The sequence below is a fragment of the Grammomys surdaster genome, unplaced genomic scaffold (assembly GCF_004785775.1).
Source record: "Grammomys surdaster isolate TR1022 unplaced genomic scaffold, NIH_TR_1.0 208, whole genome shotgun sequence".
Lineage (NCBI taxonomy): Eukaryota > Metazoa > Chordata > Mammalia > Rodentia > Muridae > Grammomys > Grammomys surdaster.
Window position 1 is genome coordinate 9,263,725 of NW_021604653.1, and position 12,843 is coordinate 9,276,567.

The window sequence follows — 12,843 nt, forward strand, 5'->3', positions numbered from 1 at the left end:
CTCTCTCTCTCTCTCTCTCTCTCTCTCTCTCTCTGCTTACAAATTAGAGAATTGAAAACAGAAGTGTCAAGGTAGGTGATATAAGTGACATGTTGCACATTTTTGTGAAGAAGAAAGAATTTGTTGTCTTGTAGAGAGTGTGTATGGACTTTGGTGCCAATCCTGGTATTGCAGGCTGAACAACTATGTCATTTTCTGCCTTGGTTATACTTCTTGAGGAGGGTAACGATTACACCTGCCTCAGCAGACTAGCGTGAGGGTTTAATGAAACTCTAAAGGATGAAGTACCAATTCATTACAGCTGTGTGCACATGTGCAACCCCTGCAGAACAATCTACCTTAAGCATAGTCTGTGGATATCCTTGCTTGAACAATCATGCTTGCTTAAGAAGTTTGCAGTTGGAATGTTAGTGGTGAAGATATTCTATGCAAAAAGGGTCCCAGACTGTATGAGCTGATTTAGTTAACAGCATCATTTGGCTTTTTAACACAAATAGGTTTCTTTTAAAGTAGACTAAAATAGTCTCCTTCTTCCCTCTCTCACACTCCGAATATATACAGTATGGTAAGGTTGGCACATATGTTTCCTAGATGCAGTTACTGGCTCAAGCCACACAAGTAAGTTTTAATTTTCAAACAATGTTAATTATTTTGAATCCCAGCTTGCTCAGAACAGTACTGCCTTCTGTCCCAGCAAAATTTAGTCCTAGCATCCCCTTTTCACCTTTGAAAATGTTTTTGATTTAGATAATATGCTATATCTGATTTACACTTACATAAGATAAAAAATGTTGGTCGATAGATCTGTTCATGAAGTTATGATTATAAAATAGATACAAATTGAGTTAATAAAATGAAACACAAGAAGGACAGGGAGCAGAGTGACATAAAAACAGAGCAACCTCACAGACGTATGCGAAAGGGGATGGACTCCATCACACAACAGCAAATCAGAACGCTTACCAGAAGCACGGAGACCAGAATCTCTAACTACAACTACATTTTGTGCTGCTTTCAACTAAATTCTAAAAGAAATATACTTCCAACAGAAAAAAAAAAAGTTGTAAACAAAAGTTAAAGCACGGGTACCTTGCTCCTGGCGTCTCCTAACAGCTGTAGGCAGGAAAATATTGAAGGATGGGGAAAAAGCATAGAGAATTATGTCAGAAGCATATGTGGGGATTGTTCTGGCAACAAAAGTGTACAGCAACATCTCTTAGCAAACCAAAAACACAGGTCAGCAAGCAGCTGGTTTGGAGTGGATCGTAGCAGACTGCATTCCGAATGACATGTCCTAGTCCTTCTGGACCTGTCCCTGGCTCTCTGGTTCATGGCAGAACTCTCGCTGAGATTTCCCATACCCATTGTCTGTCCCTATGAGATCTGCCTATCCCAGAGGCTCCCATTCTGTAGGCAATGATTCCCTACCATTCTGGCACTTTCCTCTTCAGAAGCAGGTCACTCAACCAGACACAGTGGACAAAGGAGAAGGGCAGCAGGGAAAGAATGGGAACTGGGGCCTGGGGGAGAGCTCAAGTGAGTAAGAAAGGTCTGACTCTCTAGAGCGCGACTCTGCCTTATATTATAGAAAGAACTTTGTACACAGTCCCTTATGTGGCTAAACAAAATAACTAAACAAAAACAAAAACCAAACTGCTCTAACTGGAAGTCCCTTTTAGCTGAGGGTTCAGCTCCACTGTTTCCTAGCCTCCTGACCACCACTTGTTAGGGTCTCTGAATAAATAAAATGCACATTCAGAATGCTTTGACTTGAAAAAAGAAAGCCTCACTGGATTCTGTCCCAGCTCTTGACTCGGGTTAAAACCATGGTTATAGCAGTACTGCACACTCCAGAACCTGCCAGAAAAAAAGTCCTTCTGCACACAAGGCTGGGCAGGCTGGCTGCTGAGCAGAAAGAACCTGAGTGGCTGAGCAGAACAAAGCAGAGATGCAAAGTGATAAGACCAGAATCTACAGTAGCCACCGACCGTAAAGCACTGATCAGGTGGTGCAGGCTAAATTCAAAACCTCAGACTGAAAAGCAAGGCAATGTTATGTTTGCTTGTTTCCTAACAAGAGACTTCATTTTAGAACAGCAGTGAGTGGGGTACCAACGAGGCCATTTTGAAGAGCACTTAATTCAAATGCTGGGCACATGACTTAGGTGTGTGAGACTGTTCCAACCAGCCAGGAGGCAAGTTCAGCACAAGCTGATCCAACAGGAATGTTTGCTGTGCCACAGAGGGAAGGAGCCAGGTGCACATGATGGGTTCTCCTCAAATATTATACTTAATATGCAAAATCCTCCCCCTTGTGCTTTACAACTTTAGAGGCTAAATCTTAACATTTGGGGAAATTTTCTAGTTGTGTGTATGTGTGACGGGGAGTGGGGAGGAGAGAGAGAGAGAGAGAGAGAGAGAGAGAGAGAGAGAGAGAGAGAGAGAGAGAGAGGGAGAGAGAGAGAGGAAGAAGAAGAAGAAGAAGAAGGAGGAGGAGGAGGAGGAGGAAGAGGAAGAGGAGGGGGAGGAAGAAGAGGAGGAGGGGAGGGAGGGAGGTCAAACTTGGGTTCCATTCCTTAGATGCTGTTCACCTTGCTTTTGAGACAACGTCTCACTTTTCCCTGAACTCATAGATTCAGCTAGACTGGCTGGCCAGCAAGCCCAGGGTGTATCAGCTCATTCCATCTCTCTGGCGGTGCAATGACTAGGGTGCACCACAACACATGGTGCTTTATACACGGATTCTGGGGGTTAACCCAGGTCCTTGTGCTTCCATGTCAAGTGTTTTATTAGCTGGCTCCACAATCTTGACTATTTTTCTCAAATACTACGTTGATCCATTCTTGGGGTATGGGTGACTCCCCTAAGTCAGAATCACACAACAGAATAAATACAACTTTCAGGTCTCTTCTCAGGAGCCTTGTCTTCCACTGCTACAATCATACAGGTAGCTATATTATCAAAGCCTATGAAGCGACAGAGGCAACAGAATGGAAAACAGGAACTCGTGTGGGAAAAGAAGCTATGATATACGGAAAACAAAAGTGATAGCTAGACGACATGTGGGAAGCCCAATGCCATCAAGATCTCCTGGACGCCCAGGAGCATGGGTCAGGTTCCTGATACTGCTGTTTCTTAGAGGCCAATTGTCCATGTGTTGTAAGGAGTGTGAGAGGAAAAAAAAATAATAAACTTTACATAACTTTTCCCTTTCTCTGTGAATGTATATGTGGTTTGTGAGCACGGCCGTCAAGGGTCTTCCTTGAATGCCCTAACCTTACTCACTTGAGACAGGGTTTCTCACGAGATCCCACAGAGTACTAGTAAGTAGTCTAGCTGGCCAGCTTGCTCAGAGGATCCCATTTCTGCCTCTGGAATGCTGGGAATACAGAGAGGTCATCCCTGAACCTGGCATCTGAACTCTGGCCCTCACCCTTGCCTATTGATGGCTGAGCCATCATCTCAGCCCTATTTACACACTTTGGAAGAAGAGTGTAGAAGACAACTTAGTCACCTGATTTCAGGGCAATTTTGTGTTAAGACAGAAAAATATGAATGAGTGACTGACACCATCCTCCCTGTGCCCCTTACCAGAGCGTCGGCCACTGCAGCCTCCAGGTCTGTGCTGGTGCTCAAGACTCGCATGGCGTTCACAGAACCAGGGATTCGTCCTGACTGGCCTAGCCCAAACCGATCTATTCAGAAAACAAAAGCAGAACATGTCAGTCTACTACATCTTCTCAGTCCCCTGCGAGGAGTCCTGCCTCCTCCCACTAAAGACAGAGACACCAACATCCCCCAGCCAGTTTGAACTGCACTGGACTTGCCTGCCAGTGGTAGGCACTAAGTCACTCACATTTAACACTAATGGGTCATAACATGGGCTTTTCTTTCTTTGTATTTTGATTTTTTAAGTGGAGCCTGTTCTAGACATTATGTTACCAAAAGGGCTTGAAACAGATGATAGGAGAACTTACTATAGAAGGAAGTGGGGCTCTGGTTGAATCTTTTAATCTATTTAGCTTTCCTTCTAGAGGAAAGTGCCTGTGATGTTTGTTCAACATAAGCAAGCTTCATGGTTTGGGAAACAAGATTTAAAGCAAAGTGATGGAAAAAGTAAAAATTTGAAATAAATGACTAAACTGATCTTAATTTTCCTTAGTGTTATTATTAAGAGTTAATATTATTATTTAAACATTTACTAAAATTATGTAATCATCACCATAAAAAGCTAGTGTTTTCTTTTTAGAACATTAATCATCTAGATATCATCAGTATAAATTTTATCCAAGTCCTGTTAAGGATTTCTGAATGATAAATTTTATATAGAAAAGGAGAAGGAATCTAAAAACTTAAGATAAATTTTTGCAATTTAAGCAATTATTCTAAAGTTCTCATTTAAAAACTTTTTAATTTGTGTGTGTGTGTGTGTCTGTCTGTCTGTCTGTCTGAGTGAATGTCACACATGTGCTCAGAGGCCAGAAAAGGGTGCCAGATGCCCTGGAGCTGGAGGGAAAGGCAAGTGGGAGCTGCCTGACACAGGTACTGGCAACTCAACATGGGTCCTCATGAGAAGCAGTAAGAGCCCTTACCCACGGAGCCACCTCTCAAGCCCACTAGGGCCGTTCTTCATCAAGGTAAACCAAGACTTTCTTTTTAAGTTCCCATTAAGCCAGCTGACCAGCTTTACTTAAAACAGTGCTAGAGATTAAACCTCCATCAGAAGAAAGCCTGTAGAGTTATACATTCCAAGGAGGGCTCACCATCCACTGATGAAAAGTTTACTCATCAAAATTCTAAGATAAAAAATATGTCTGCCCTGAGTTAATAAAGAAAATACCATTTGGAAAAGGAGAAATTCATCTCTGCCTTTGCCACACTTTAGCAATGCAGCATTTAGAGTAAGACAGAATGTTGGATTTCTTTTACAGGAATTGATCTTTCTTTTTAAATTATATTTGAATTTATTGATTGTTTTGTGGGAAGGGGCTACGGTGCTCACGGAGGACAACGTGTGGTAGTCGGTTCTCTTTTCCATTGTGTGCTCTCAGGTACTGAATTCCAGCTGTCAGGCTTGGCAGCCTTTACCCTCTTAGTGGCCCTATGAATTGACTTACTTATGAAATGATACATTTAAGCTTTTGGACAGAAAACAAGACATCATCTACAAAATTGATGATCTTAATAAAGTATTATTTAGCTTTTTAAAAATATCGATTTCAAAACAATTTACCCTTCTACCACCACAGGCAGGGAACATAATTTAAACACTGCTAGTCAAAAGACTCATACACAGTCACAAATTTTTTAATAAAGAAAAACAATTGTATGTCATACTATCCCCTTTTTTAATGCACTTGCTGATGATTACAAACGTCATCTTATTCCATTGAGTTTTGGAGGTGAGCTACCATTGCTACACGGATGACAAAGACCATGGACAGTCAGCTCATACCTACACGAATGCTCACGGGTTAGAGTGTGAAGCAGGGGCAGAATTAAGGGTTATGTGCATGCTGCCTTGTGAGTAATTTTGGCTCTTTTTTTTTTTCCATTAAAAAAGGGTAGATAGCAGGGAGTTTATGAGTAACAAAATGAGTAATCCAGTAAAAGCCATTTAAAAGTTACCCAGCATAAACATAAAGTCTTAAAAACAAACAAAAATTAAAAAACAAAACAAAAAAACACAAGTAGATTTCATGCCAGCAATTCTTATTCCAGGGATAATATTGAATCTTTTTAGACAGAAAATTATAACTTATAATAATAAAGCAAGTACTCAGTGCTTCCCAGATGCATACAGCTTTGCCACACACAGCGACTGTCAGTCATCTGATAAAGTAGATAATGTGAACTGTGATCTGAAGGGGACATGCTGGTCTCCGTCTAAGCATGGCAGGCTCTCTGTTTTCACCAGGCAAACTCCTGTGAGCCATACTCACTGCTCCAATACTATGACAAAGCTCTTTTCCAAGAGATGGATGCAGAGGACTGTGCCCTCAGTCTGGCCCCCATGAGGAACACACTCAGAGCCTACATGGTGAAAACATGCAGCTGCCTTCATTTAGAAGAACCAACGGGCAAGTAATTTGCTTGATAGACAGGTAAGCCTTGGCCGGCACTATTATCAGTACATGGATTAGTAGAGCGTGCTGACTTCATTGAGAAACTGGCCGTTAGCGGTTGTTAGTGTATGAAAATGATACCAGTTAAGGTGGCATATGGATGCATCTTTAGACACTACTCTCTGTACCTGTGACCAGTGGGTTTGGTATGTTAAATGAAGCTGAGACAGAGAGTTTGGTGCTCACAGGCAATGGGACCAACCTCTGGCCTATGTATGGCCTGGATCCTAATCCTGCTTTTCTATAAAGCTTTCAGGGCAATATATTTATTTTCATATGTGTGAAATTATGTATGCTGTAATCTGAGGTGTGTGGAACTGGGACCTAAAAATAACTGGGGCCTGACACTAATATAATTAGCTTAGCATCTGAATGTATACTGGAGTGAGGACTGTGGAGGCGAAAGACTGCTGGGTGATATCAATCCCCCACTCCCATGGGAGACTTAGTGACACCTATTCTGGGTTGTTCTCTTCCTGGGGAGGAGGTGTGAGTAAAGAAGTACTTCCCTGATTTTTGTTTCAATGTAAAGATGAACGCTAGAGAAACAATGCCAAGCAGGCGGTCAAGCATCAAGCAATGAACAAAACTATAAACATTCAACAACTCAAAAAAAAAAAAAAGAACACAGGAGGGCAAACATGAGGCGCGCACATGCCAAGCACTGGCTGACACAACAACAACGGAGGCGGACATGGGGTGGGAGGACAGATGGAGAGGCGGAGTCATGCAGTTAGCACTTGTTCACCTGACTGCCCAACAGATTCAGCAGTGGAGAGAGCACTAGTGGACCTGGAATGACGTCGAGAGGCTGCAGGTAAAAGGAACGGCAACACCCACAGGGTTAACACACAAGTACCAGAGGAAATGCGGGGGCTGCTACCACCGAGGCCGCGTTTCTCATGAAGAAATGGTGCTGGGTATGAATGGACAGCAGGACTGGCCCCAAACTGCATGGTGGCCGCCGGCCTCACACAGCTTGTACACACACAGGCATGACAGAGGCACTCATTACAGTGCTTCATACTAAGGACGCACTGACGGACTCGGACTCCAGGTTTAGATTCACACCACGAAGCTTCCATCAGCCATTATGGAAATAAGCCACATGAAGAACATCAGGAGTCAGAGCACCATCTGAACCCAAGGTGGACAGCGAGAGGATGGATTGTTAACTCAGCTCACGAGATGGGTCACTGGTATGTGATGCATATGCCACCATGCACCAAAAACAAAAGCAGAGAGGTTCGTAATGTTATCTCAACAGAAATTCATGGGATAACAAGGGGCTCAACACCTGTATTCTGCCCAGTGAAAAGGCTTAGTGTTTGTTGCACAAATACCCTAGTGATTAATGTACTGGTTTAACTGTGGGGAGTCCGTGGGCAGTGAGTGTAGAGGACTTCCTTGGAGACAGAGCTGCAGGAGTATGAGCACCATTTCAGAAACACAAGTGGCAGGCCTGGTTTGCCCACAGCTGGCTGTGGCTTTGGTAATATACCAAACCTATTTCTCTCACCAGTACCTACCTCTTGTCTGTCAGGGAGAATGTTAAAGGGGAATACTTAGCAGTGCCTGCACACAGCAGTACTGGTGACAGGACCAGCCAAGAGAAGGTCAAAAGGAAACCTATATTTAGGATAATATTTAAGAACAACTATTTGTAATATGTGTATGAATTCATCAACCTGAGGAAATGGATGTCAAATTTCGTCCTTGTTAAGAGAGTAACTTTGAAAATTATAAAATAAGAAATTGGTCTGAAATGCCGATGTCACAGGTCCATATAATATTCAGCTACTCATCTAGTGAGGAGAATGAGATACTTGTTCCCTTGGTGCTGTGTCACAGAACATGTTCAACCAAATCACAGTGAGGCGAGACCCTTTATTCTCCTCCGTTATTGTGAATATATTAAAACACATACATTTAGTCACAAAGCATCAAAACCTCTAAATCCAATGTAATTTTATTTTTAAGCCCCCGTGTCACTTTATAAAATATACAACCCATGGCAGATGTGACATTAAAAAGCAAATGTTACCTGTTAAGTAATACAAATTTTAGCAGCTTGAAATTAAAAAGGGGGAGGGGATCTTTTTGGAAGATTCACACACAAAACATTGAGCTGATGTATCTAAAACAAGACTTACCACTTTTCCTGGATGAGGAAGCTGGTTAATGTTTTGTTGTGACCAGAGTGAACTGCGAAGTTCTTATCAACCACACGAGCACTGTATCTTGACAGCTTACATTGAACATGGTTTTAAGCAATACTTGATCTGATCTGTCTGTAGGTTTTTTAAAACGTATTTCTGTGGTCTGAACACAATACTCTATAGTATGTCTGTTGTGTAATGACTCCTCTGTCGAATTTGCAAGTATACACTCAACAATGACCTCCATGGGGGACCCACATGTGTCGAAGCCTGACTGGCAGTAGGGTTCTACAGTCTGTAACTTCAGTTTTCAGACTGTCAAGATGCTTCAACATAGTGCTACACACATAAAACGACAGCTGTAGCCCACCCATGCCTGTAAGTTATGAATATGCTTTCTGTCATAAGTCTCTAAAGAGCACAGCACAGCCTCCATTTACCTAACACTGACATTGTGTTTCATATTATAAATAATCCAGTGATAGTTTGAATGTATGCACAAGAGGCATGGGGAGCAGAGGTGGTGTGTAATACTCCAACATTTTACAAAATGGACAACAGCATCTGCAGGCAACTCTGGAACCAATTCTCCATGGAGGCAGAGAGAGTTCTGCACTCACTGAAATACAATTACTTTTGTTTCCTAATAAAGTCTGGCCATCTAAGTTTACTCCGAGGGTCACCGATGGAGGTGACTATGGAAGAAACGTACAAGGGAGTGCTCAGGGATACACAGCAAGCTCCGACAGGACAGCCTCTTTCTGGGAAGCCTCTCTCAATCCCCAGGTCCTATCTCCAAGCCTGGAAACTCACACTTCAGGACAATCTTGTACCCTCTCCCCTGCATTTAACTCAGGAAGAAACTTAAGAAGCATTTAACACACTGCAGAGCAATGTGAGAGCTATTCATCAGAATTGCTTTTGAACAAGGCAGGCTGGGAGTCAAAACCATGCCTAGTTCTGCAGCTTAAATATATGACTGTAAGATCAGGCTTGGAGGCTGACGATAAGGGTGCTCGTCCCTCAGTGTGAGCAGGGACTGAGGGCACTTGTGCCAGCTGATGCTTCAAATGGTGCCATTTTGTTATTCCTTGGACACAAGCTTGGAGCACAGATTTAACCCAAGGAGGTAAAAGGCATAGTTTAAAAATTTAGCTCAATCTTCTCTATTACTCTAACCACAGCAGAAGATAGCAGCTGATAAAGCCAGAGTGCATTTGGAGTCACAGTTTCTGCCCTAGGCAATAGTAACTACACAGAGCAATATTTTGGGATGTCACCAAGACACTTGAGAGATCTGTTTACCCAATGAGCAAACAATTGCTCAGGGTTTAATCCAGGTACAAAGAATTCAGCCCTCCTTGCCTGGTCCACAGACAGCATGTAAGAATTCAAGGATGAGTCCACAGACAGTGTAAAATGTCAGCCACCAAGAAAAATGCTGACCTGCTTCGAATAGACAAAATCATCCACAAATTGAATTGCTTGCTCATGTAACAGGTTGTTTGAAAGGTCAAATAGTGAGGCAAGACGTACAAGGTGTATAGCCTGAATTTAAAAGGAAAAATCACCAGTTCATTCAGGGGAACAAAGTGAGCATTCCGGTTGACGCAAAGCTTGAGGGTACTGGAGCATACCTGATACACACTGGGAAAGCTGCCTTACTGAGGGACAGGAGACTAGCCGACAACTTAAAAGAAAGACCCCTAAAGTAAGAGAACTGTCTAGAAGGCCTCTGGAGTCTGTTTTCAGAGCACGCGTATTTGACTTCGACCACTGGTGTGAGCAGGAGCCAAGCCTCCTGCTTTCATCTACTACTGCCTCTCTCTTGGAACAACACGTACAGAATGAAAGGATCAGCTGAGTAACTTACAGTCAAAAAACTCAGAAGCCCCTGTGTCACTGGGGCTAGGGATCATTTGGATCCAGGTCTGATTACAACAAGATCACTTCTGCTCTTACATTCATGAAGAATACAGCATATACCCTGATGACACCATGCATGCCAAGCTACTGAAAATAACTGAAGGATAAAAAATGTTCCTTTCATTAGCATTGACGGACACCTTCAGGAATGGATAATTACTAAAGAATGTGCTATGCCCATTTTAGAGCAAGACTAAAAACAAAACTAGTTTAACTTCCAAAACATTCTAAAATTATACTTCTGTTCTCCCTCTGAATAATATCTACTGGGCTTGGGGGATGTGGCTCACAGCCTAGCACCTTTAAAGCTTGATGCCCTGGTTCCATCCTCAATACCAAAAATCCTTTTATAAACTAATCTTTAGTAAAAACAAAAGTAAACCAGAAATTTGATGACTAAGTGTAAATTCTGAGTTCACCTCACATGCAGGCAGTCATTTATTTGAGCTAAGTTTTGCCTTGTGTTAGAAAATACCACAATGGGCTTGCCCAGGGACAAGTGACCAGAAATGGCCATGGCATAGTGAAATGGTGTTTTTTGCCTCTAATGTGTCAAGACTGGTAGTTGCTAAGGTTTATGCATGCAGAGGGGACAACAAGGGTGACTAAGGAAGAGGGAAGAGAGAAGATAGGATCACAGGGCAGCAGAAGGAAGCGGTCATTCCACCCAGCAGTGTCTGCACAAGCACTGGGAGCCCCTGCACAGTGCCTATGGGTACTCACCGAGTGGTGTGAAGCCCCGAGCAGGGCTTGTATCACGGCTGCTCTCACGGCTGGTATCGCGGCTGCACCCCTGACTCATGCTGGGTCGGGGGATACGGCTGCTCCGTGCTAGTGTGCAGCATGAAGGGTTTCAGAGAAGGTGAACAAATTTAATGAAGACAGAAAAACTCACAAGCATCAGTCACATTTGCTTAAATGTAATTATGACATTGTCTCTGATAGGAAGTATGGGGCCACCTGCCCATGAAGATGTCTCACTGACAGGAGGGTCTGTCCCTCTGAAGGCTGTGAATTTAAACACTCAAGTGAAATTATACTTAAATTTGAGAAATGAAATCTTCCCAAAGGACAGTCTGGCATCCAATGTAAGATCCAAAGCATGTCAGAAACAATCAGTGTCTGAAGCTTTAGCAGACATCTTAATAAGAGCTTAGGACACCACAGTTCTTTCATGGCACCTGGTTTCCCAAAAGACCACTTCATTTGGATGAACAATGGAATAAAGACTCTGGTCTTGAGGTCTGCAAACTTCCCTAACAAAAAGAAGATGGCTCACTTTTCCCCAGGGTAGCCTGCTCTACAGAGAGGTCAACATGCAATCTAGCTGGAAAGCCTGCCCACAGTCAAGATGGAGATATTACACACACAAAATCAACTATCTTAAACCAACAGATGCTGAGTCAGGATTAGGTGCTTATTATTTTCTAGTCTCTACAGCTAGGAAACTGACAATCTTAGTGTTTGGCCAAGAAGATTCCTCTACTGGTCTTGGAATAGTAATTATTTTATGATTGCCTCTGGATAGTTTATTATTCCCAAACATTGAAACATTAAGACTGTAAGACAAAGCAGTACAGTAGTCTAAGGTCTAATATTTTGGTTGTGAAGCTCAGAAAGACCATGATACCCGTGGTTCTCAATTTGAAGAAAGAGAAATAAGTTACAAGTAAAGCATTCTTTAGAAACACTGCTTACTGATGTGGGCACAGGGATACCTAACATCACAGCTGCCAGAGACAGCTCATTCTCAGAGGTCAAGTGCTTCTAGACTAGGTAGAAATGGCTCGGGACTGTGGAAACGAGTGAGGTTAATTCTCAGGTGTAAAAACAGGCATATCTTCTCTATCACAATGAACATTGTCTATTGTTTCAGAGCAAAGACTTACAGCTAACTATAACAAGAACACCTCACTAACCAGAATTATGGAACTCTCCAATAAAGAAGCATGTGTAAGTGAGAAATGAAGCCAGCTCCCAAGAGCTTGTAAGAGACGTCCAGATGCTTGGCAGTCTACAGGCAGGGAAATGTAATGCAGGAATGTGATCTGAATGATATCCCTCAAGGGCCTCACTAGAAATTTCTTAATTCTAATAAAATGACACAGAAAAATTGAGGTTTGCACTCACAGTACTGGTGACTATTTAATCAGCAATCTGTATAACATTCAACATAGGTCCTATAAAGAGAGTGAAAACAACAGGTACCAAGCTATGCCAACTAACATACAGGAGCATCCTCAGATGCCCACAGCAGGGATGCTTATCTTTAGAGACTAATGCACTTGAGCTGCAAAGAGACTTGTACAGCTGCCAGCTGCCTCACTGAGCTAGCCACTTGCTCTTCCTGGTTCTCATAAAAGAATAAAAAAGAATCACATCATTTATATAAGAAGGATATTGGGGACAATGCACACATATGCACTTTGGAGCTGCTTGCCAAACAACATACATGGAAATCATGCCCATTTCTACTGTCTATTTCAAACCAGGCAGTTTTCATATAAATGCAAACTCAGCTAACTGCACCTTAACTTTATCTAGAACCCATCCGTTTTCAAGTTCATAGAGATGCTACAGAAATGAAAATACATGCTCTCTCTGGAGTAGGCCTGCTTTATGAAGACAACAAAC

General features: G+C 42.5%; 1 protein-coding gene across 4 annotated transcripts in view; it reads right to left on the reverse strand.

The window, feature by feature from the left end:
* Clasp1 (cytoplasmic linker associated protein 1) overlaps window positions 1–12,843 on the reverse strand; it is a 237,552-nt gene that overhangs the window by 72,231 nt on the left and 152,478 nt on the right. For all 4 annotated transcript variants that reach the window (XM_028771493.1, XM_028771491.1, XM_028771492.1 and 1 more), the window contains one exon: window positions 3,591–3,694. In XM_028771493.1, coding sequence (XP_028627326.1) covers window positions 3,591–3,694 — 104 coding nt within the window. The remainder of the gene's footprint in view (window positions 1–3,590; window positions 3,695–12,843) is intronic.